The sequence below is a fragment of the Chelon labrosus genome (genome assembly GCF_963514085.1).
Source record: "Chelon labrosus genome assembly, chromosome: 14".
Taxonomy (NCBI): Eukaryota; Metazoa; Chordata; class Actinopteri; order Mugiliformes; family Mugilidae; genus Chelon; species Chelon labrosus.
In genome coordinates, this window is record NC_140347.1 from 28,173,572 (window position 1) to 28,200,766 (window position 27,195).

Consider the following 27,195-nt stretch of genomic DNA (forward strand, 5'->3'; position numbering starts at 1 on the left):
GGATGAGCTACAGCTTCAGCCGCCAGGTTTAATCAGATCGCCTCAGCTCGCAGGAGGACGGGGACGGAGGACTTGTGGAATTAAACCATGAATGAAGAACCTCGCCTGCGCTCGACAACATGTTTGTGAAGGCGTCGTTTGTTGCGTACTTTCACTGGTTATCTAATTGTTGATCAGCCCGAGCGCGATTCAGCCGTTCATTCATTCAGTCATTGATCAATAAGAGGGATTACAGCCCGTTATTGAAAATGAACTGCTGTGATTTACTTCAAGAATAGGACATTTACGTCTGTTTGCTTTTAATCGAAGAAGACCGACCACATATCCTCCAAGGCATGGCTCGACTGCTCGTGCTGCTCAACTCCGTGGTCCTGTTGCTTTTTGGCAGCGACATGTTCTTGGTAGGAGCAAGTAAGTATGAGCCTCTCCAGCAGAGGAGTCAAAGCAATTATTGTGCATTTTGCAGCCTTGTAAAATGCGCCATTACGCAAAGTACCACAAACCGTTTGGCTTTTTACGCACCTGGCGATGTGCTTAATTCCATTACTCATAGACATCAAGGAAGACTTGTTGTGCTTTGGTTATAACATGTAGTAACTCCTGTTTAACTAGACAGAGAACAGGTTAACAGAATAATTATGTAAAACATGGGCCTTATGTGCTCAACACTGATTCACTGTTTTCTTTAAAATGAAGGAATATATTCCTCATTCCTTACCTTTGAATTTATAACCATATAGTAATTAAAAACAAACCTGACACCAAGGAAGTTTCACTTAAAAAATAATAATTAACAGGTTTAGCACATATTACCTGCTGTTCTACCGAACTGGAAACCAAATTGGGGCCAGAAATTTGACCTACATGTCCTTTTATGTCTCTGCGTCTATGTGCCGCAGAAACACTAGTTACAGAACCAACACTGCCATCATAGAGACAAATCATTGGTGCCTAGACTTTACATTGTCTCATTTACTATTATTATTATTATTTTTGCATTCTTTCCATTGCAAGCTTCCGACCTACTATGCACGACTCCATTACTATTTCTGTCACATAAATATGCTGCCTTTGCGTGCATGCTTCTACAGTATCTCTGTCTCTTTATCTGTCTACCTCTATCACTTCCTCCTTTCGCCTCTCAAGGGAACCGAGTCCTACATGTGATAGCGCCTTCAGAGAATCAGATTGGCACTTCACTGTTTCCGTGGGTGTGCACACTGTCTGCCTCAGACACACATTCAGACCTTCTTCTTCTCTTTTTATTTATTTTTTTTCCGAAATGTTCTGCACCGCGTGAGATGCAAGAGGCATCTCAGATCTCTTGGGTAGGTGGTTGTCAAAAGCAGGAAAATCTGCTACTAAAAGAATAATAATGACGCTCATAGACATAAATGTAAAATTGGATGTTGCAACGAGCTTCAAAGTAAATGAAAATAAAAGCTGAATTCATTTCTGCCAGCTCCATGCATGCTATGGCATTTGCAGTGCCATGTCATTCAGATGGAGGTCTGAATTAACTGTGCGACTCTTTGGTTCGCGGCGAGGTTGTCCGTTAAGACTGCAGATACACTGTGAAAAAGGAAAAGCATTTTAGGAAGAGCTGTTGGTAGAATTTGCAGAAATTACTCACCACTAAAATGATTTTACAACTGTGAACATTAGATTATAATAAACCAGTTTTTCCATCGTTTCAATCGAAGCAAATGCAAAGCTGTTCACTCATCCATTAAGCATGCTTTTCCACTCAGTCTAGATGATTAACCATAAAACCCCAGTATCTTTATGTCTCTGAGCAAAATTAGAGTACTTTCCACACTAAACCAAGTTCAATTGTGGAACACAAGCCATTTGATTTTTATCATTTCTATATCTTAGTTGAGACAAAATACCCAAATGTTACTTCCTATAGCTACATTCAAACATATTCTACACCACAAGCAAGCTAGAAGATGAATACTTGAGCTTTAGTCATGAAACAAGTGTGAATCAAAATTTACTGGATGTATTGGATGGCCAGGCTCATATCATTCCCCAAATTGGCAATCTGCTGTTCATAAAACCCCGGTGACACATTCTTGACAAATAGATGTTGAGTATTAGAGCTGAATCCGTTAGAGTGATTGCCAATATTTGCTCATTTGGTTATAATTTTAGCTGCTGTCGCATGGGAAACTTTTTCAGAACACACACAAACATCCTGTGTGTGGGGTGGAAAAAAGAGAGATTTCAGATTTTACACAAGTGTCATACTGTGAATCCCCTCTTGTCGGTGTTTGGACGTCAGCTGGAGTCATAACACCCACTGTAGGTGATAAAATTAAAGCTATACACTCTGATTATGACGAGCTTGTTCAAAAAGCTGCTCCTGCACGTCACTGCATGCTAGCCTGTACAGTTTGGGGATGTTAGATTGCAGCTGAGAAGCCTCAAGTTTTAGGTCAGAGATTACATTAACCTTAGACTGGCACCTGGTCCCATTTGGTTTCACGGCTGCTTCAGCTACAGCCCCTCAGTCTGTGAGAAATAAGACAGAGTTTACCTAGGAAAGGACAGTAAGTGCCCTGACAGTAAAGAGACTCTGAAATGTGAAGAAAAAAGCACAAGACTTAGTCATGCCTGGCTGGACAAGCCCTTTCAACCATGCACATCCAGCTACAATGCTACTTCTTACTGTTGTTACTATACCAGCGATCAAGTCAAAGAAAAGGCATCACTATAAAGGGATGGTTTGACCTCTTCCAAGTAGGGTTGTATATAGTACTTATACATAGTTCAGTGAATTACCCACAGTAGATGGTAGTCGGCACACCCCCAGTTTTAGAAAGCAGACAGGAGTTCTGTCAACAAAGCCAAGAATTTAACTTCTGAGGTTGGAATAAGCAACAAAAGTATTTTAGCCACCTAAAACAAGGACTGCCTAACAATCTACATCAGTTTAAGTGTACTCTGTGTTTGGAATATTTTTTACAGCTTTACTTTGCCGTCAACAGCTGTTTCCCACTGTTAAGTCAAAACAATAAATTGCTTTCTTCAAAGCCACCAGACTCCACTGACAAAAACAATTATTTTAGCTTACAGAACATGGAAGTTGCTGTTCTACTGGTGTGGTACTTCTATGCTGTAACACTTTTATTCCAACTGTAAATTATGTTTTAACACACACACGTTATACAATAACACAATTTAATTAAGTGGTAGACAAGCAACATCCACATTCTGCAAGGTAAAAGCACTGTTTTTATGGAGTCTGTTGGCTTTTAAGATGGCTCACTGTTCCGACGACCTGTCCAGGGTGTACTCTGCCTCTCGCCCAATGACAGCTGGGATAGATCCCGGCCACCCCACAGCCCTCTAGAAGATAAGCGGTGACAGATAACGAATGAATAAATGAATGAATGTTGATTTTGAAGAGAGAAATATAACAGATTCAGTGCCCTGTCGGAAAAAGGCTGTCTAACTGCAAGCTAAACTGATGATCGTACTCTAAATATAGCATTCACTTAAACTGATATAAAAAAAATTCATATAGGTGGGACTTGTTTTAGGTGTCTAAAGCACGTTTTGCTGCTACAGCATTTCATTGCTTGGCTTCTGTACCGTTACCCCGTCTGCTTGTTTAAAGTGAGGGTGTGCCAGCCACCATCTACTGCAGGTAATATATCAAATATGGATAAGTACCTTGTACAACCCCACTTCAAAAAACAAAAACCCTAACTATTCCTTTAAGCTCACACATGGCGTCATATGTGTAAGAAAGACAGGGTTAGATACAGATAGGAGACAAGAAAATGGCATTTAAAGGTAATACGGGGCCAGACAGTGTTGCAGCCGTGACATTGCTTAAGACCCACAATACCAGGAGATTTGTGCGACAAGCTCCTGCTGAGGAGAGAACATTTAGACTGCACACGACCGAGTCTTAAATACATGCAGATGAAGCTGTCTGAAGAATGACCGGGCAACACACCAGAATTCGAGGCGCCTTATGAGTTACTGCCCTTATATATAGGATGTCGGTGAATATATTATTTCACAAGGGACTTAGACAGTATATGCATTAGAAATGGATTACATTCAAAGCAGTGCTTCAAACTGTCACAGGCTAAGAGGTAATTGAAATATGATTAATAATACAAGGACGTGGAGACCATCTCCTCAGCACGCCACAGTTAAATGCGTCCAAATCTGTATGAATTATTCACGTTTGAAAGTTTTATTGTGTTGTTACTAATCAATCTCCGGGATCGTTAAGGCCCTCTGAATAATGATTATAGCATGCGTTTGTGTCAGATGTATATTTTTTAAATTGTCTTTAACTAGACCATTTACGTAGTAATACAGCCAGCGTCTCTTCATCACATTTCAAACTGCAAATGAGCACATAAGCCTTTAAACTGTCACAGTGCACAGTGTATAGTGTTATAGAGTTAATCTTGAGCTGTTTCGCAGTCTAACACAGGTGTGACATGAATGGCTAGAATATGCAGCTGTACTGTAACTGTGGACATGTTGGCTGTGAAAAAAAGCAAAACAGATGTAAAATGCACCAATGCATATGAAGTGTGTCAATCCCAGAGAAGATAACTGTGCCCTTAAACAGAAAGAGATCATTCATTTTAAATGAGTGCATAGAATGTTGATTTATGTTTGGCATATAGATACAGTATACAGTAACATAGTGACATGAGTTAATGGCTTTCAATCAGTGAAGCACCCCAGCAGTTTTGATTTGTGCGCTTGTCAGTTATGCAGGAATCCGCAATAGTTGCAAAAAGCAAATGCAATGTGCACAGAACTGGCTGCTGCAAATAATAAAAATGGAGATGGCTTGTCACTTGTCAAATTGCGATCCAGGTGAGTTTGAGAGGTGATGTAGTATCCATTTTAATACTCACATCTCATCTTTACATTGTGTTTAATCATCGTGTCATGTAGTCTGTGATCAACTGCTGCAAGCGTCGTCTTACAGTGATGAATCAAAGCTTTTAGTATCGACCATAAAAACGTCTCCAACCGTGCTTGTGGAGTAAATGTATAAGCAGCCAATAAACAAACAGGCAATGGTGCTTTGCAAGCAAATATGGAGGTCAAAAAATAAGAGTCCCTGTTTGGTACTGATAAAATCTACCTGGGCTCCTGTCCACGTGGTTTGTCAGGTTTTCAAAGATCCAACAGCACTTTTACCATTTCTCAGTATGTTCATCGTGGTCATATGGGGTGTAGCTAATAAGCTAGTCTTTGGCTACACACTGTGATTCATCCCGTCTGTGCTCCCACTTGCCAAAAGGGTCTTAACCATTTGTCTGCTCTGACACTCATCCCCCATCTGTTCTGATCTGTTGCTGTTTAATTTCAGATGTCACATAACACATTCAGAAGAATGGAGTTGATTCAAGGCACATGGCAGATAACATATAGTGAAATGCCTACACTGTCAATTATTACTTCAGTGGGGGCTATCAAACAAGCTGGAGGAGAAAATTAGGAAGAGGACTGGACTATAAGACTTCAGATCCTGCTAATGAACCAGCAGTGATGCAATTTCAGAAACTCCACTATTTTCTTTTTTAAATAAAACATAGTAAATGTGAGTGCAGCAGTTTTCAGACGGAGCCATCTCATGTATTTTATAAAGCCACCTTACCGAGACACTTCCAAACACACTTGTCCCACTCTCAACCGCCTTCTAATGGAAACAGCGTCATATAGGAAAAGGGCACTTATACATTAGCGGTGATTCATGACCCGGTTCAACTGAACTGTCACTTGCTCCATCACCAGTAAATGAACTGCAGACAATGCATCATGGATACTGGCTGCTCTCTTTGCCCACGCGTGGCTATCTGTAACCCCCATTACCTAAAGGACAATGAGCTCCAAGAGGAATGAACGTGTCCAGCCTTAGATAAATGTTACACCTGGTTCTGAGGAGGGCTCTCTGTAGAAAAGGCAGCTGAAGGCTTGATGTTGTTTGGTGTACGCATCTGAGAGAATCAGATTCTTAAATCCTTGTTATGTTGGCAAAATATGTATTGGCAATGATGCCACTACAAGAATTAAGGCTTCTGTGCATCTTTTAGATAAGCAGGATTTTTGTCAGTCAGCCAGTTCCAGCATGATAAGCGATTCATGAATTGGCTTAATAACATGATTCTCCAGTATTCACGACATAAAGTAAGTAGTCGTTTGAATGCTTCCAATGCCACAAGGACAGCGGACAATCATCATTGTGAAGATATGTACAATATGACTCATGCTTTCTAAGGACATTTAATGCTATACGACTTGCCCTCCCTCTTAACCTGCTGTTCCTCATTCTTATCACCTGATTCCATAAAGGAGCTTCTCATTAAACGGGCAAATGAAACACACGCTACCCCTTAACCTCCTGATGTTACGTATCCCCAAGCCCACTTTTCTTCTGACAGTTGGAACATTAATTTCCCTCTCACGCTTTCTGTCACAGGCTAAGAATTAGTATGCCCTCTTCTTCAGCTCTTTCACTCCTTTCCACAAACCAATCTCTGAGTGTGTCATGAGCCAGGGGACCTAAGCGCCATGCATCGCAATTGACCCTGGGACATGGAGACGGATAGCCTCGTCTGACCCGGGGTCTTGAGATCTGCCTCAATGTCACCTTTTCACACCGAACACAGAGGCCATCATCGATTGTCTGCGAGATAGAACAGGCAGAAGCAGAAGAAGCGAAAGAGGGAGCGAGAGAAAGAGAAAGAGAGAGAGATAAAAATGGGAGACCTATGGAGATAAAAGGACAGGGATGTGAGTGGGACTGAGCGGGGAAGCTGCAAATCATTTGAATCGGCCGTCAGTTTCTTTCATCTTTCTTTTTAAAAGAGCACTTTTTGGATGAAATATTGTCCTCGTGGAGCTCATGCATTTGGCTGTCAGCTCAAGACAGCTGTGGTATGGATTATTAAATCTGTGCTGCATGGGTTTATATAAGTATTTGAAATACAAACTGATTGTTCAACTGTTAATTAAGTCTCAGTTCACGTTGAACTGCTGCAGAAAGCTGCGACTTAAGATCTTGCTGTGGTAGCCTAAAACTCATTACGCAAAGCATGTGTGAATATGCATTGCTTTCTGCCAGTCATCTCTTTGTCAATGCTTCACAGGTCTGACACTGCAAGACATCAGCTAGCATCAGCTATTTTCTGACACAGCACACAGAATCCATTAGATCCACAGTAATGACAAAAGCCCCGAACAGCCGTCCAGCCGATCCTATCTTTCCTACAGTAACACAGATTGCTTGGAGACTGTATCGCCTTCTGTTAGAGGTGTCACCCTCCCTTTCTCTTGCCTTCCTCCCCAGGTTTTTGTTCCCACTTTGCAATCAGCGGGTCTACCGCTGACCAAATCATGACAGATAGGCTGCAAAGTGACAGGGTGACGAAATGTAACCCTGTCTCAGTAGGGTGAATGTGAAACAGATATCGAAGGCCATGTTGGTCAGGGTGACACAAAAGATTGTTTGGAGGTTAGTATGAAAGTGTAAAAAGGATACATTGATCATGTGTGAAGATGTGATGCAAAGGCAAGCACACAGGTTATATAATGATGACAGGAATCACAGCTTCTGGAAGGTAGCTGGATCTTATTGCTCAGCATCTTTCTAAGATTTCTGCGACTTGACTGCGGTTTTATTGCTAAAAAAGCATCTAAATGCTACTGTGTTTTCAAGTTTGGATCATGCTGCTATCTGCTCTAGCCATCTACCGAAAGCCTGCATGTGAGGGACATGGGTAATCTGGTGGCTGCAGAAAATACCCTGGGTTACCCAGTCCCTCTTTAAAGCTCATGATCTCTGCATGCACATTGGTCACACGTCACCACCCGACAACAGAGATAAAATCTCAACCTGTGGGCAACCACAGTGCAGTAAAATTTAGAAATAAAAATAAGAGCCCTCACCAAATATGACTCATTTCCATTTATGCATACCGAAGAGCCATTGTTTCTGAACGTCACATCACTTTAGATTAACCAAGCCACTAACTGAATGAGTTTATTAAAGTGTCTATTAAATTTGAAATAATGTGCAGTACTAAGAGTTATTTCAGAGGAGACAACGATATGTCAGTATCAGTGTCCTCCCTTCAAATGTAGACACTATGAATGCTGCTGTGACTCCATGGAGCACTAATGATTTGTTGTTCGCTGAGACAGTCGGCAAAATTGTTGTCCGACTGACCTTACACAGTACGTACCATGTACCTCTGGGAAACCCGCACTGATTTTTAAATAATCCAGTTGCTATGGTGCAGGGATGTAATTATAGTCGCACTACTGCATTTGTGTTATAATCATAAAGGTTTATTGGTCTGAAGAGATGAAACAGTGAGGCTGGTATCTGAAAATGATATGAATCACAATCCAAAAAACACATGCTGTAAAATGTGAAAAAACCCGTGCTGCAAAAGTCTAGTCTACTGCTTGATCACATGATGACACAAAAAGCTTGTTGCACCACACGGCAGCTGTATTTCTCACAATTGAAAGTGAATTTAACAGAAACTTTTTTTCTTTTTTTTTTATTAATTTCTTTTGAAACAACAAACACCTGGGTAGAGTTCAGATTACCAATGCCAGGTGCAGTGTGGAAACAGATGGCACGGATCTAATCTAATATCTGGAAAATCAGATGGATTAACATACCTCTCTCTTGCCATCTACTTTCCCACAGACCGGCCACCAGCTCCTGTGAATGTGTCTGTCATGCACCTGCGAGCCGACTCAGCAACCGTGTCCTGGGAGGTTCCAGAGGGGGACATAATAATTGGCTTCTCCATCTCGCAGCAGGTAAATCCGAAAAGTTTTATGTAAATCAGGATGGCCATGGAAAGGTCAGTGAATCACCCTGTAATAAAAAAATTGCATCAAGTATTTTTTTTTTCTTTTGCTATATACATTAGTGGTTTGGAACCAAGCCTCCATCATGTTCCTGTTGAAAAGGTTTTGGCAAGCCAACAAGCCAGTAGGTAAAATGAGGAAGTGCATCTGGAATTGACTTCAAGCCTGAGGTTGGAGGAAAACTTGGCATTGGCAGTTTGTCAAGAGAAAACAAGAGCGCAGCATGAATGCAGAATGTGAGGCTGCCAAACGGCTTTTTATTTAGGATGAAAATTTATCAAAGGCTTAAATTATGACAACCAATGAATTCTAATACTGAATGATAGAAAGCAGTATGCAGCTGTAATCATATTTATGCTTTATACAACTCCTGATTCAGCCATCCAGTTTTGCTTTTAATTCGGTATGACTGATGGGCAGAATGCAGCACCAGTTGTCTTTGGGGTTCTTAGTCATGTTATGCAGCTGCATTTGAACACCTTTGGTAAACCTAATAGTATACGGCAGGGTAGTAATTACTCTAGTCGAAAATAAGTAATATGCTTTTATCTGATGTCTTTAATGCAAATTAAAGCATTTAATCGCAGTTTGTATTCCAAACGATGTGTAACTTTTGTCAGTGCACGATTTCCTGGAACACCGATTACACTGATGCACACATCAGAGCTCGGCTAACGGCTGCCAAAATGGAGGAATCAGATGAAAGCACATTGCTGGGACTGATGGAAGGCAAATTTAATTTAAAAAAAACTACCTGATGGAAACCTTGATAAAAAGTTTTGTGAAAATTGTGCAAACTTGTGTATACTTCAGCCCAACAGTGCCATCTAAATGCAAAACATGTTGCAGTGAGCACAGAAACCGCCGGAGCTGTTAGCGCTAGCAGTCCCGATCCGAGTACGACAAGATGTGTCGGCAGTCCAAACAATTAAATGCAGACATAAAAGAGCTTGAGTTCACAATATTCATGTCTGAGTCTATTATTTGATTCAGTCGTCCACTAAAATTAATTTAAAATTAAAAAAATGTTTCTTTTTGGGGCCAATATTGTTATGCGATTAAAATTAATTATTAATTACAAAGCCTCTAATTAATTAGTCCCACCCCTAGTAAAAACACATCTGATCTGGCAAATAGCCACTCTAGGATATGGGCTCCAGTAACGATTGCTCCAGTATTGCTGTGAAAAGTCACAAACAAAGTCTTACCAAGTTTGTTTCTTTAAATTAATTAAAAATTTGACTTCACAGCTTTCATTTGCTAGTCAAGACTCCATATGGTGAAAATAAAGTGCCAACTGTTAATTTAATAATGTAGACACTGGCATGAATCCCATGGGCCAGTTGTTTTAATCTTTTTAAACTTTGGAGAGATCATTGTCCTGTAAAGACTTCCAGAAGTCTTCAGTAAGTGAATGCCTTTTTTAAAGATCAGTTTTTGCAGGGCTCATATTTGTCTGCGGTTACCTTGATGACCTCATTGCCCACTGTATCGATCACTGGACCTACTCAGTAGTTCAATGTATTGTTTTGGTCTCTGTCCTTCCTCCAATTTCCAGAAGCAGGACGGACACATGCAGCGATTCATTCGGGAGGTCAACACGACCAGCCGCTCCTGTGTTCTATGGGACCTGGAGGAGGAGACGGACTACATCATCCAGGTTCAGTCCATCGGCCTTTATGGGGAGAGCCAAGCCAGCAAGAAAGTCCATTTTCGCACCCTCAAGAAGTCGGACCGTTTCCCCTCTAACAGCTCCAACCAAGGTATGGTGCGTTAAGTTCATTTGACAATTGTACATCTTAGTTTGTTAACATCTGCCTATATACAATATTGATATGACATTTATGTTACACAGAAAAGGCCAAAACTGCTGATACCCTAACACATCCCTCAAATATTGTTCTGTTTGTCTTGAAAGGTTCTGGAATTAAAAGGTATTTTAGCGATCTGCCTTTGACTTTCAACAGCATACAACAAAAACAGTGAAGAGAGCTGAATTATTGTGTACTCTACAGAGATCAACTAAAGTGGCCTTGACAAAGTTATCCATTCTCCTTAGACGTGGTGATAAAATGCAGTGATGCTTGTTGTATTCTGTTAGTATCTGGGGAGTGGTCAATCTTAAAATCAGTCCTTCAGACTATTTAAACAGAGAGTAGTGCTCAGTTTGGGAACAGTGTGTGCTCCTCACAGAATGTGGACATGGGAAAGATAAGAAGAGAGTTGTCTAAAGAGATCAGGAAGAACATATTGTCAAATATGGTAAAAGTGAAGGCAACTAGATAATCACCAAGCTGCTTGATCTTCCAGTGACCCAAGTTAAAGGTCCACAGGAACATAGCTAAACTGGACTACTGAAACAAATTCTGACTCCATGGAAGAAAGAGCCCACTTTAAAAAGAGAAATGTAAAAAAATAAACCAGCTACAACCCTTATAAAATCTACTATGACATTTAACGATTCTTCTGGGAGAACATCCTCTGGAAACACAGACGAAGGAAAAAAGGGAAGCTTCCACATGGTGTCATTAATCTGTGTAGGGTGTAATGAATTCAGAAACGTATCACGGCATTCTGGGGGGAAACATACTGTCCACTGTCAAAGAGCTGTCCCTCAGCCTCATGTTATGTGTCACCTGACAGGATAATGACTCTTAACACAGGACCGTTTACATATGGGTTGCTATGAGTCCTGGTCCTTAATCTAATTGGAGGAAGGCACACATCAAAGCAGAGATAAGTGAAGCAGTTTGCTCAAGAAGTGTGATCTAAAGGACAGGTGCAGAAGTCTCATTAAGAGCTGCAAAAGGCACTTGATTTCAGTAATTGTCACAAAAGAGTGTGTTATAAAATATTAGGTCTGTGCTTTTCATTAGTTGTATTATAAGTGTCTGCCAGTTTCAGTTTATGTCTGCATTAAGTGGAGAGGCACCAATAATGTTGTCAGTGTCTATATACTGTATTTGTACAGCATGTATAGTGAGGTTCAATAGTTTAGGACCACATCAAAAATCAGATGCAGAGATTGAATTGCTTGTTATCCAATTTTTTCGTATTGGCCACGTAAACTTTGTACAAAAGGTCAGGTTTTCTTGAGTTGTATTCTTCCGTCGAAGCAATCTTTGAATCAGATTGTTATTGCTTAGCAAAGAGGTGCTTTCTCTGCATCAAATCAGGAGAGACGCTTTCTAAGGGGAGAGTGTGTGATGAGCATTACTGTGACACATGGATCAGCTAGGGCCGAGGCCGGTGAGCACATCATCAGAAGATCGAAACATCGGGCGGAGAGAAAAGCAGCTTCATCACAGATACAAGATTTGCCAAATGAAAACCACAAGACTCCAATCAGCAAAAGTACTGTCAAAGGAAGGCTGTCTAGTAGTGTCTCAGCGGACGAGTAACAGTCACTGAATCACTGCTTAGGAGGGAGAACAAGGCCAGACCCTTAGGGCTACGATATATCAGCATTTCAAAGTGGAGGAAATAAAGCACAACTTACTCATGAATCCAAGTGTGAGCTTTATGGCAGTGGCAGAAGGAGGTGTGTGTATGGAGACAAACTGGAGACAGAATGATACTGAACTATACCACACCCACAGTGAACTAACCATGTCTGGGAGGGTTTTGTTGCTCGTCTGAACTGAATCTACTCCACCCTGACCAAGGAGAAGTAGCACCCTATTGTTCCAAAATATACCACATCCTCTGGTTTACATCATTGTGGACAAGGATTCATAATGAGTCCAAACACGCCTCAAAGCTTTGCAAGAACTATGTGAAGGACTTTAGAAAGCCAAACCTTCCTAACATCACATGAGGCTCCTTGGAACATTGGCTACGTTTACATGTACAATAATCTTGTGCTACTAATCACAATAATGGATCAGTCTGACGTCCCTCTCCCTGGCAACACACTCGAGATATTCCTAAGAATCACCACCTTAATGTGGTGGAGGGGTTTGTGTGTCCCTGTGATACTGGGAGCTATGTTATCCTGGGAAAAAGGTCCTGGTCGGGTCTCCCAAGGCAAATTGGGCCGTACAAAGAGCGATTTATAGACTTTGATAAGATGGCCCAAAAGGAGCTGCAGCACCTTGCCCGGAATAGGGAAACAAGGGCCCCCACCTGGAGCAAGACCTAGGAGGGGAGGTCGTATTCTGGCGAGGCTTTCCTCCATGAGGCCTGACGCAACCCAAAGAAACAGCATGGAGGCACCTCCCTATGGATTCACCACCTGCAGGAGAAGGCATCGGGGTGTGGTGCAGTGTGAGCTGGGTAGCAGACGGAGGCGAGGAGGAACAAAGAAATGTTCTCCCCAATCGTTTCTTTGTAGTTGAAATGGATTTAATGTTTCTGCACGTGTTTGTCCCACATGGGGTATACATCAGGCGACAGGATGAGCTTCCAGGAGGAACAGAAACATGGCAGCAGCAACAAAACGACAAGTTGTTCCAACAAGGGTAACCAATGTGAACACTTGCATTGAAACCGTGGGTCCACCTCAGTCCGTCTTGATCATGCCCTTCTGTTTAAAAGATTATTCTTTTAAACAGATGGACAATATGCAATATAGGTGCAATATTTATATATTAATAGCCGTGGAGTTGCTTCAAATTGGGTGCAGTCAATGCTGTGGCTTTGTTATGTGGCCTTTAAGGATGTTTATTGTTATATGCACTTTAAAAACAGCAGTTTAGACGCTACAGTAAAATTCTTACTTTGCAAGTCTTCCTTAATAATAACACTAAATAAAAGAAATATAAAACCTGCAAAGAACAAAATATAAAAAAAGAAGGTGCAAGAGAAATCAGTTCAATTAAACGCTAAAAAGTGCTCTGGGATTTATTGGTAAGCAGAAGAAATTTGTTGTCATTTGAATCAGAATCTCAAAATGCAAAAATGCAAAAATCAAAATGCTCAGTAAGTGATGAGGTCACAGTAAGTCACTGCATCGTTTTTTCAGCTCCCTGCTTTTAATTCTACACGATGTGCCACAGGCCCTTTTCCCGAGGCACAGAGAGGAACAACCCATTACAGACGCTTTTCCTGCCGTTGCGCTGAAGCGTCCTCTGGTTGTTGCATGCTTTAAAGCACCCTGACATTGAAAATGAGGGACAGTTAAGGCTAGCGCAGAGTAACCAGAAGCCTCCTCTCACAGCCTCCCTCCTGGGGGGGCTCTTTGTGCTTCTTGAAGTTTTATTTTCTCCTAGATACCAATACGTTATTGACAGACTCGTTGCTGCATGCATGCTTCCTCTGAATTTATGCAACTCTGTATGACTCTGTACCGGCTCTCAAATACCTCAGATTCGGCGTATGGGCTGGATTCAGCTCATTGGGTGGAGAGAAAGTGAGGACCGTGACCAGTAGAGAATAGATTCAGTAGTTCTCAATTTCTTCCAGCTCAGGCTGTAAGCTCAGGAAAAAGGCGTTCTATTATAAATTGCTTGGAAAACTCAAGGAATTTTCAAGGAATGTCTACTCCTAATCTTCTCTGCATTAGCTCAGCCACAATTTTAAGATGTACAAACTTATAATAAAAACAGTGCGTTTGACATTGGTCTAGAAGCAGGAATGACGTGTCAAACTATTTTTTTCTTTGTGATTTTATGGTCTGGTCGAGGTCGTGAATATACAGTAGGCAGTTCTGATGCAAGGGAACCATGAATGTTTCTCTTTAGCTGACTCAGGTTGGGTACCATTAGTTAAGCTGGCAGGACTGGCCAAAGTAAAAGAGAAAGAATCAAGTTCAGCACAAGAACCTGTGCTAATACATTGACGTTGCCTTTTCTATTGCTTGAGATGAAATATCCAGGAATGTAGTTTTGCTATATGTTGTTTAAGTTTTCTTTAAGTTTAATGAACTAATCACTGATATCTGAACAAAGTGCTGAGCAAGAGAAGACTATTGGAAAAGATTTACTTTGCAACATTAATCAGGATTTGTAGCCCCCTGAGTCATCCAACTGGGTCAGAAAAACAGCCCATTCAGTGAATGAGCCTCATTTGCAGGAGTTTGTTTTGGTGTGTGGAAGCAATCAGTGTCAGCGCTCCATAAATCTAATGCCGGCACTGCTGACTTCTTTTGCCCCAGTTTTAAAGCCCACTCACATCAAGTTTCTCAGTGTGACTGAACGTGAACTATTACTGAGCATATGTTTTTTTTTTCCATTTTTTTGTCATTGTATATTTTAAGTGAACTACTGTGTGTCCATGGGTGAGGGTGAGACACGATGCACACATCTCCACACGTGACAGTAGCTGTGGCAAAAGACTGTACTCTTTATTTATTTTCCTGGTTTCTGATTAAGACTGAATGCCTGCAAAGACAAACACTGTAACCTGATTAATTACACTGCACCACATACTGGTAGAATCAGTAAAATAACAGAAAAAGTAGCAGCAGTATTAAAGTGATGAACTGCAACAACATCAGCAACAATAGAAACACTATGTCAGAGATATCTTAAATATGCTAATAAAAACACATCTGCATGTTAAATCTGCATTTCAATCATGCATAAATTGAAACCAGCACAATGCACTGACAATGGTAGAGCTTGATGCATAGTATATGTTCAGTATTTTACCCACGAGCTCCATTCAACATAACCTAATAACCTAACCCAGTAATTTGTTATGCTTTATTTCTTCTCTCATTCATTCTAATTTTGCACTTGCACTTATAAATCTTCCACTAGCCAGTGAAAAGGAATTAATAATGTTTAGGAAATTCTTAAATTTAAATCTAAGGGCCTAATTTAAATTTCTGGGCATGGGTAAAATCAAAATGTCAATCCTTTCAAAGTCTAATAAATAATGTCTGAAAGTCTTTTTGAGATGTAAATTCACATCTCACTGTGATCTGGCAATAGGGAAATACATTCTTAACCCTAGAGCCCAAGGTTGTTCTTTTTGGTCTTTAAGTACAAATTTTCATCCTATACTTTACAAAAACAAAACAAAAACAAACAAGAAAAAAAACAAAAGGAAAAAGAAACTAATCATTGCATGGTGACTAACACAATCCATTTACTAACCAGGTAATTGAAAAGATTCTTGTTGCATGCATGTGTTGTTCATGTTATATAAGAAACAATACCTAATAATAATTACCGTTGCACAGTCAGACATTGTCATTACGCTCAACAATCTAAATGCAAGTATGACAGGGTGACGGCTTTTTTTCCCCCAGCTATAGAGTTTTCTGAAAGCCTATCGTGCATAAATAAACCTTAATTGCTACACTGTTGATGCGCTGCATTTCTGGCCTTCACCGGCAAACTCACGCAACCGTCACTTCAAGTCTGATGTTTAGTCACACTCACATTGTGATTGTTGTAATCACCTCACCTTTCACTTCATTAATTTAACAGAGGGATTCATCAGCAACATTTCCCCCACATTTTAAGAACCTTCAACTAGTTTTCCAGGGTTTGAGGTTGAATTCCTCAACCTCTTAGGAGGCAAGGTCATGAAACGAGGAACTAGCCCGTTCTCCTGTATTTGTTCTTCAAGCGACAACATTAATTCTCTTCTTCTGATAAAACCTGAAAATGAATTTCCATTGATTTTTGAAAATTATAGTTCTTTATCTTAGCAAGTGCTCAAAAAGCATGTATCCAACTAAAATACTAACATGTGTTTTCCATAAAACGTATTACACTTTAATTTAATGTTACTTCTTCTTTTTTTTTTCTTTTCTTTTAGAATCCTGCTGCTGGACATTGTTCCTTTAAAAGCTTTTTTTAATCTAGCTGGCTCCAGCTTCACAGAGCCATTTCGGACAGGCTTTGTCACAGCCAAGTGCTTCCTATTGAAACCGAACTGACATGCTATATACTAGACATTCCCAAGAGCCAGGGATATGATACCCAGGAATCAATAATGCTTTTATTTTTCCTTAAAGCAACTCGATTGAATAATGTGATTACATATTAATGCATATGTCCCCTACTGTTTACCGGCTCATGCATAGAAGCCATGCACTTCATGTAAAGCATTTCCTGGCAAGTAGCACAGTAGGCTACATGTTGCAGGCAGATTTAATATAAATAGGCATCTGTGTTTTTTATATTCCCAGGATCAATATGTCCTACTGAAGTCTATTTCAATTTCATTAGTTCCATGGAAGCCTTTAATGTGAGTATATATTTAGCATGCGTGTTGCCTGCCCTTCGAGACCGAGGTATGCTGGCTTTCAGCAGTTTCAGACGACTCGCATATAAATTACAAGAAGATGTAAAAAGAAAGTCATTAAAAAAACAAATTTCAAACTGTGTCAGCAATTACTTTGTCTGTGCATTTGCAAAGTAAGAATACTGTGAAGATCTCAAATGAAGAGGAGTTCAAATTCCAGCCTCTTATAAAACAGTTCTTATCATGAACAATGATGTAACAGCCAGTGCAAAAAATATCCTAAAATCATTCCCCATCTGATGACACCGTTACCTGCTGCCAATCCACTGAACAGACCAAAAAAACAAAACAAAACAGGAATGTTTTCAAAGGATGAATGCCTTGAGCAGTCAAAAATAACTAGGCAGGTGTTCCCCTTAGACACAATTACTGCGTGATACTTCAAAGACATGTCTTTAGTGAGTCAGGAGCTACACCTTGGCTCTCCCATTATCAGCACTGACACAAAGGTATCCTCCACACTGTCAAATGTCTTTAGAGTTACACAGTCTTAGCTCCATCTGCAATGCTTTTAAGTCAGGACCAAATTAAGCAACATCAGTCTGATAATTGATGTATCATTCAAATCATGAACAAAACTTTCTGGTGGAGTGGTAAAAACTGTTTCACGATGTAATAAAACCCAATGAAAACAACAAGTCAGCCTGAAGGAGACATAATGAAAGAATAAATCAGATGACACATTGTTGTGACACTACAGAGTCCCTGGTGCGCTGTTACGCACTTTCCTGACACAGTTCACAGCCACAATCAACATCATGGGATTAGGAGTGAGCAGAAGGAAGGTCGGATAATTATCTCAGCACAACCTCTTTGGTGTATTGGAGGCACCACAATTCAATTCTTTCTGCTGTAGTGGAGAATCACGCAGTGTATCCGAGCATAGAGCCAACATGAAATATGTATGAAACAGCAGCAGGACATGTTATTCAGGTCATCTGGAAATTCTGCTCTCTCGCTTTGTGGTATGAAAGCTATGAATGAATGTATGCACAGTATACTGCAATGGTGTACGACATTATGACGACTCATATGTAAAGTCAGTAGCCACAATAATACACAGCCGTAAGCACAAAAACGAAAGATATTTATGGTTTAAGTACTTAGAGTGGTCCGAGGAAGGATAAGGCATGATCCGGTGAAAGGATGTTAGGGGATGAGATGGTAAGAACCACAAAAGCTGCAGCTCAAATCTTATAGGATTTAAATAATCTGCTGCCTTAGTGTCAAATACCAGAGGACCCCTGGACGAATCCAAGTTCAGTGGGATCACCGGATCAATGTGAAAACCGTTAACATGAAGTTCAGTTGGCAAGACACAGATTGCGTCATCCCAGCAATCATTCCAGTTGCCTCTCGATGCATATTATTTAAAAATCTTCATTTTAGTACATATTTCCCTGAGGGAAGGAAAGTTAGACTAGGTCTCAACTTAGGTCTCAAAATGTGTTCAACCGTGTGCAGAAGAACTAGCGGGTGAATAGTTTTTATTGAGTGGGTTGGGTTCGGGCAGACAGAGGACATGTGGGAGTAATAAACCAGAGAACAACTCACAGGAGCACAGGTAATGTCACTGACCTGAGTTCTGACCTGGCATTTAAGTGTAATGTGCTGTCTGATGTCTTGGCAATGTTGAGTCTGAAATAGGATTCTTAAAGGAAATGATTTCTTCACACTGAATGACCACAGTCAAGAGATGGAGGTGTGGGAGGCAAAAATCTACAGTCTTCACTGCGTGAAATTCAGATGATGAAAGAGTCACACCAAGTGCGCATCAACACAAGAACCTGCCATTGTTTTGTCTTGGCAACAATACATGCTACTACCAAGAAGTGTCATTGCACGTTAGCTTAAACAAAAAACGATGCTCAGGGAAACAAAAAGAGTTTGTACTTAAGTACCACAACTGGTAAATATTCACCACCCTGGCTACTCTAGAAATAGCTTAACTTGTGATAGTTAATGGTTTGTCCAAAAGTTGGGCGGAGACCTGCAATGACAGGGGAAGGTACAATCTATACATGCTCGAGCTGAGAGCCAGAGCCAGCAGTGCTGTTGGTGAAGGAGAGAAGCATGTGGAGAGAGAAGCATGGAAACTCAAGAAAGCTACTAACTGAATGCAAAATTAAGATACACCCCCTAGTGCAGGATGACTCATTAACATTTTAAAATAGTATTCCAGGAAATGACCAACTGTAAAACACCATTTACACACCAACAAAACAACATATTTGCCAAGGTGGCGCCACATACTGGCGCATTGGTGACATATTATAGTACAAGCTTTTTATATAAAAACACTGAATTACATTTTATGGGGACATTAAAAGGCGTATGCTGCTTGGCCCTATATACACTACTCTGACCACCATATTACAAAAGTCATTAAGATAAATTAGTAGAAGGTTGTGATTTGTGGTCATTTTTATGATGTACAGTCTCTCTGCGCTTCTTTCCTCTCATATGCTCACACAGGTTACTGAAGTGCCAGTGCAATTGACCCCACTTCATAACTGCCATCATGTGAAGAGAGCTAACAGTCTGGCATTTAGGGCCAGTTTCTTGACAACTTGATTCACTAAAAGAGGCAATTGGGCAGAGTGGCACTCTGGATGGGTTCCAACTATTAGACTTAAGAGATAGTTTGGAGAGTGGAAATAGGCCCATAGTCAATCCACTTAAAGGAGGATTAATGCTACAAAATTGATTTGTGGTAATACCAGCCACATTTTCTGACGACAACAGTTTTTGTTAAATGGCATAAGAATCATGAGAAATAAATTGAGTTATAAAGAAGTTTTAATATATTGTTTCAGCTCTGCAGCAGTGTTTTGCATGACTTGCATTTTAATGTATTTTCCATGTAAATGAAGGTGCAAGGACATTGTATTGAACATTGTATTCAGTACTTTGTATTGAGTGTTTAGGGTTCAGGAATGAATGTCTGTTCACTGCAGCTTCCCTACCTGTTCGCTTCTAGATGACCCAACAGTTCAGGGCCTGGACATATCCCGGCATCTGCAAACAGGGGAGATGATCATCATTGTGGTGGTGTTGCTCATGTGGGCAGGTAAGTTTGTAAATGTGAGTGGTTAATTGTATTTCAGTCAATATAGAAAGAATTCAAGAGCTCAAACACCCACAACGTTGTTTTTAATATAAAAATCACACTCCTAGTGCACTGGGATGTGCAAGGCATTGGGGAAAGACTATTGTCATATATTTCCATTGCCACACACAGTTTTTGACTCTTAAATTCGTAAAAGTATGGGTAGGTGCATTTATCGCTTCCTGTATTCATGCACAAAATTCAAACTTGACCCTTTCTCCCCGGCTTAACAAGCAAGTGAGGGCAGCGATGGTCGAGCGTGCTAGAAAGTGAATGAAGAGAGGGAGCGGCAAAAACGAAGCAGTGAAAAAGAGAGTTTCGTATTGTTTCATGGTAGTCGTGTTCTAAAGCAAAATGAACTGAACCAATACCTTCGCACAACCTCGCAAAAATGTGTTGCATTGCTGGATTGTGAATGAATGCAGTCAAAGGGCACTCTTCATTCTCTCAACTGTAGCCCCTCTGCTCTGTCTGTTGCTGAGCCCCCCATCAGTCAAACAGACACCCAGACATGCAGCTCTTTATACATCTATGACACAGTCAGAGAGCAGAGAGATGGGGATAGTGATGTAACCTGATATCTACACCAGTAGGCAGTGTGTGCTGTTATTTGGCTGGAGGCCACACATTCTCTGCACAAAGATTGCAGCCCAAGAAAATACAGACAAATACAGACTTATTATATAATATTTTACTTTATGAAACAACAACAACGAAACCAAATCTAGAGTTAAAATATGATTTCATGCGATTCTGATGTTCCCTTTGAATTTTTTATTAGCTCTACAACACAAAATACACCCCTAGTTCTTCAAGCTGTCACAGTAACATGTATTCCCATGTGACTTCAAAGAGAGGCAGCTGAAAATTTAGTATACTGCCAAATGCAGTGCAAAGCATCCATGTTATTGAGCAGCTGTTGTCAGTAGTGGATTACCTTTAAAAACGTGCAAAATCAGCTAAAATATAATTGCACTTTTTCGCCCGAATTGCACCATGTTAACATTAACTGTCAGCCTCCATGATGGAGAATAATGATGCACACTTAACGGAGGTTTCACACTGTAGATTATCTCGTAGTTACATCGATGCATTGACAAACCAATCAATAAGCCACCAATCAGTGGGAAGCCACCCAGAACAAGACCTACAGTAAGGAACAAGTGGAAGTCCAAAAATGTGAGCGAGTCTGACAAATCTATCTGACATCACGTCCCTTTTAGCCTTTTTCACAACAGCAGTGTCAAACCAACATCACGCCTTTCTGAGCATCCTCTGCGTCTGACCTCTCCGTCCCACAATGAGCTTCTCCTGTAAGGAAGCTCCCTGATGAATGAAGTGTTGAGGCGCAATGAGAAGTGGCATATCTGACGGGCCTCCAGTAGTGGGTCTTCCCACACTCGAGGACCAGAGAGAGATGTTAAATAATACTAATGACAGAAACATAAGTAACACGTAGGCTGTGGAGAGTGGGAGTGAGAGAACAGAAACGCCCCATGTGGCATATTCATAATGGACTGCACATTTACAGGTGGACGAGTTTAAATTAAGATTTAAATCATCCTCTCCAATTGATTTTACTAAAACAATTATAAAATATTCTCTCTACCTCTTTTATATCGTACTCATGGTGCTTAGTGCACGGCTTATGTCTGAAAAAGGATAACTGCAATACAAAATAATTAAGTCATTGCTTTTAACATATCTGTGTAGTAAGTAGCTGATGATTTCCTGCGTTTTTATGTTTTGTTAAAAAAGATTACAGTTAACTGAGATGTTAGCCATTTAAAAGCAGGCAAATTACACAAATTCAACAGTAGTTTAACAAATGAGTTCAATTGTGAAAACTCCCGCTATCAACTTCTCTGTGCTGCATGAAGCAGGAATATTGGAGAGCAGTTACAGGATGGATGAATAATAATTTAATGAAATGGATTCTGCTATGATTGTGAATACTTTTCACAGCTGCGCAGCTCTCATTAAGAGAATTGTATATCCGTTTCTGAATGTTTAATGACAGCGATCCCATAGATATTCATAACCTCACTGAAGCATGGAAGTTAATTGGGAATATACTGTACAGGGCTTAACCGAACTGGAGGCAGAACTGCATCTGGCAGATTGCAAAACGCAACAACACAAACTCCGTAGAGAATTAGTGGTTTCACATAAAGGCGCCGCCATCACACTCCCTCGGGAGCAGACATTCCATTATCCACATGGCATTTCAACGTGCTCCAATAGAGACATGTCACTGAGTGACAGTCTCTGCCACATGACTGAGTTCCTGTCCTCTTTTGTTTGTGTGTGTGTGTGTGGGTGTGTGTGTGTGTGTGTGTGGCGCGTGTGCTCATCTCTCACCTCCTGGCAGCCGTCATTGCCCTATTCTGCCGGCAGTATGACATCATCAAGGACAACGACTCCAGCAACAATAAGGAGAAGGCCAAGCCGTCGTCGGAGAGGAGCACGCCGGAGCACCACAGCGGAGGACTGTTGCGGAGCAAGGTGAACATGGCATCTCTGAATGACAACACATTCGGTTCAGATTTTATTATTATTATTATTATTATTATTTTTATTTTATTTTTTAATAACTGAATCAATTTCCTGTTAAGGACTGAAAACCTGCACACTTATCTCATTCATGTATATAACACTGGCTCCAGTGCTCCTGAAAGGTCCTTTCAGGTAGCTGTATATACACACACACAAGTCTCCCTGTACAGAATGTAGATTAACTACCATGTGGGTCTTTATCCCTTGACACAATAGTATTATCAATGCCGCAGTTCAGACGTGGTATTAGCACGCAACCAAAAGTGATCAGCAGAAAATGGTCATGTGGAGTTCAGTTATTATATTTCCTCAGTAATTATTGGTGCCTTTATTCGCCTTTATTAGTTTAGATTTTTATTTCACTGCTGCAAACAAGGCAGTAGCACTGTGCACATGGACGCTGCTGTGGTTAAAGTCATAACCTGGGGTTCTGTGGGGTGCCAAACTAATGTCAAGAGGGATATAAAGAAATAAAAACCTAAAAAGTAGCGTGGCACAATCTGCTACTGCACCCCAAATCATGTAGTACTATGTGTTATTTACATATCGCCATGCATAGGACCATAATCAGATCTCAAGCGGTCACTAGAGACACATGTTAATAAGTAATTTTCTATTAATCTTGAAACTTCACCTTACTCAGTTATTTTAATGTCTGCTTCTATCATTTCACAGACGTGATTGTTGACCAGAAAATCTTAAAGATGACCTACAGGGCTCCAAATGAGTTAATGGCGGTGATTAAGTTGATAACTAAGCATATTATAAACCGCCAGAGATGGCAAAGATGGCATTCACCTGTGTGTGAAGAGGTTGTAAGTAAACATAACTGTGGCCAAACACATCAAGAAAAGAACAAAACTTTTCAAGATTGCCACATTAATATATGGTATGGTAATCAATTTTAATTCTTTAGAGGTGAATCCTTGCACCTAAAGGAGCTAGTAACCACAGATGTAATTACAGCAATCTGCAGGGATCCATTTCTAATCTGCAGTCTCCAACTGTTTAAAAAACACACACAAACAGCATGATAGTTACAGAAAAATATGTTGGAGCGCGGTAGCTGCAAGTTCTATAATAATATAGAGCAGAGAAGCGCCTGCTTTAAAAAAATACAGAGCCGAGGCATCGGTGGAGCGATGCCTCAAGAAACACCTGACAGTAGGGGACTAATCAGCACAGTTCAGGCTTACTAATGAGGCCACGACCAATCAGAGCACTGACCTCTGACTATAGAACCTGGCATAGCAACATATTGAGTTCCCTTGTTTAAATTAGCTCTGGGGTAGTCATAGGAGTCCTCGATATTGGCTTATCTCTCTTTCCAGTCCTCATTAGGTGGTTGAATATTCATATTAAGTTTCTGGCAGAAATCGCACTTTAACATCTCTCTCTCTCTCTCTCTTGTATCAGTCAATACAATTAAAACCAGAAAAAAGTCTTTATTATTGACCCCACGACCCAGTCTGCACAGAGACAGATCAAGGCCACGTTTTAGTTAGCTTTAATTAAAATAAATTAAAAGGAGGAGGTTGAACCATTGATCTTGAATGCTTAAAAAACTCATGTGACTAAATGTTGAAAGCATCTGCAACATGCTCCAAATTTTCTTTTTTATATCTTCATACAGTATTACGATATCAGATCTTACTGATTATATTCAACAGTTTAGATAGAAATGTTAAGATGGATCACTTTCATTTCATGCTATCCTAATTATATACACAAACCCTGCAGTTTTATCAAATGTGTAACAGAAAATAAGGCTGAAGAAGATGCCAGATGTGATAAAAAAATAAAAAAATAAAATCGTACTTAACTTTACACTTTGGCACAATAATATTCCACGAGTAATTAGAATATGGGAATATTTCCGAGTTTGTAAATATCGTATTCAGTTTTTCAGCTCAGCTTTGTCAGCTGATGTAGGTCAGTTTACATCTTGGCATAGGCATCCGCTGGCAAATCTCCTTCAAGGTGTCTTACTTAAAGCTGCTTTTGTCTGCCTAGTCTTGCCGTTTTCTCAGCAAGCGGTCTTTGCAAACCGTCTCCACCCCAGCTCCCTCTTTTATGCCAGTGTCATTTCTGTGCCATTGAAGCGTATTTTGCTCGCTACCTGGGGGTTCTTTGCTGCTTCTCTCTTCTTTTCTCTGACTTGGTTATTCCACACAGACCATAGAAAGGCAGGGAGGTCCCAGAGCAGATCCATACCGCCAAAAAAGAATTAACTGCTAATGCAAGTAAAGTTTTATTGACCAAAGTTGTCCTGACTGATTTAGGCTTTATTTTCCCAAATGTAATATTTTTCAACTAAGACGTTAATGAAATGCCGATATTAGTTTGGTTTGAGGACCGTTCTTTGAATATGTATAAAATGCATTTGGAATAGAGTCTCACTGGGGTTTCTACTGCACTCTAACTGCACTTAACAGCACATGCTCCCTTGCCTGTTTACATTCAGGTTTGACACTGTGTTGTACAAAAACCAACTAGTACAGTTTGCAAGGCTGGGGTAGAAATACAAAAAGATCGCATGTGTAGTCAGAAGGAGAAACAAACAAACGTTATGAAAGTCTAGCGTGTTGACAGGTTTTTAAATATGTGCAGATATCAAAATGCCATGGGTAGCTCAAGGAATGAAAAAGGGAAGCTGTGTTTGCATGTTCAAACAAGTCTGCAACTGGTGGAAAACATGAAAAATATAAATAAATAAATAGCAATATTAACATCTATTGGCCATTAAAAAAAAATGAAGGCAAAGACTGGGACATAGTCAATGACTATATACTAATATAATGCAACAATATACCGCAGTTGTATATAGATGACCTTTTATCATTCTTTTATTCAAAGTGTGCTCACTTTCTCTGCCTGCAAAACTGGCTACATAACATCACAAACGTCTGTGCTATAATCATTAGACATCCTGTTAGAGTTCTGTCCACTTTTTGTTAACAGCAAACAATCAGAACCGCTCACATGATCCTACAAGACCCCTCACACATATTACATCCTGTGTTTGAGTGGCTTCCCTCAGGCTGCAGACTGTCTGCCCTGCAGGACTCAAAGGAGGAGGGCCACTTTTGTCCCCACAGCAGTCCAGCTCCTGACTCCTCCTTGCTTCAACATTGAACTGATGCTCTGTTCTGTCTCTCGAAGGGCAGATGGAATGGTCGTTGTTAATGTGGACACTACTCATGGTCTTTTGTACTTTAATCTCATTTGTTTTTTTTGTTGTCTGTATGTGTATTTTGTTGCTCTCTGTGGCTATTTAAATTGCCCCTCGGGGATAAATAAAGTGCTTGAATTGAATTGAATTGAATTGGCCCTGCGATAGACTGGTGTCCTGTCCAAGGTTTATCACGCCTGATGACAGCTGAGATAGGCTCCAATCATACTTAAAATATTATGCAGCATTCGTAATGTAACCCACATGATCATTTGTCAGCCGCTAAATAACACTGCCAGAGTTCATGGCTAAGCTGAACTCACAGTAACAATCTTTTGTTAAAACATTTCTTTATCAGACAGGAAAATGCAATAATGATTTGTATCTTTCTTATCTTCTGCAGTTTCATCCTTCTGTGCCCTCAATCAACATCATTGAAGTTTAAGAAGAAGGAAGCTGAAGTTAAATTCCCCCCTTTATCCACCATCAATTCATTTTTGACCTTTCTCACTGGTGAGGGGAAAAAAGCAGAGAAAATGTGAGTTTTCTTTGGGGGCATCATAAGTGGGACAAAAGACACACATGCATGCACCCAGTATTTGTAGGACAACACAACTCTGCACCACAGACACCACCCTATCCAACTAGACTATACACACACACATACATAACACAGTAGACACAAAAACCTCCTCCTGTGGGTTGATAGTACTTAATTAATGTTAACCTATGGTGCAGTTAACACTGATGTCTTTTTGCCAGGTGCTTGCCAGGTATGTTATTGCAATACAAAACACACACAATACAAACGATCATCTCTGGGAGGCCTGTCTTTGTGACTTTAAATACGCAGTGTATTTTTGATATTGGCATGTGCAATTAGAGAACACGTTCACCTGTGATAGCTCAGCTCTGAATCAATCAACATTTTTCCATTGCAGATAGTGTTAATATGCTGCCTGGTCACACATGTATAAGACTGTCTGAGTAGATTGTTAATAAGGAGAGAAACCAAATATCCAAAATCCATTTGAAACAACTGCAATCACTTCAATCCTTTGTTTTTCCTATTATTCAAATTAAAATATACCATTTTCTGGACAGCATTGTATTTTTTTCATATTTCATATATAGCAAACACGTCTGTACAAAAGTCATTCGTTTACTAAATGAAGTTGCATGCAGGATATTTGCGTGTAGAATAGCATTTGATGTGCATTCTAAGTTAGATGCCAAAAATGGAGAAATAAACATCAGTACCGTGAAGCTCTTAATGCTTTGA

At 40.3% G+C, this 27,195-nt stretch overlaps 1 protein-coding gene across 1 annotated transcript; it reads left to right on the forward strand.

The window, feature by feature from the left end:
* On the forward strand, positions 1-27,172 carry fndc4a (fibronectin type III domain containing 4a). The gene is made up of 6 exons (XM_084559801.1): positions 1-411; positions 8,711-8,826; positions 10,436-10,640; positions 20,057-20,146; positions 22,557-22,690; positions 26,317-27,172. Exons 1-6 carry the CDS (start codon positions 336-338, stop codon positions 26,356-26,358), a joined length of 663 nt encoding a protein of 220 aa, XP_084415927.1. The 5' UTR covers positions 1-335; the 3' UTR covers positions 26,359-27,172.
* Positions 27,173-27,195: the final 23 nt, after the last annotated feature.

Excerpts from the sequence above, each read along its gene's own strand:
- fndc4a (XM_084559801.1), top strand. The coding sequence starts at position 336 with ATGGCTCGACTGCTCGTGCTGCTCAACTCCGTGGTCCTGTTGCTTTTT. Across the intron at positions 412-8,710 it reads CATGTTCTTGGTAGGAGCAA|ACCGGCCACCAGCTCCTGTG; the intron begins GTAAGTATGAGC and ends ACTTTCCCACAG. Across the intron at positions 22,691-26,316 it reads GAGGACTGTTGCGGAGCAAG|TTTCATCCTTCTGTGCCCTC; the intron begins GTGAACATGGCA and ends TATCTTCTGCAG.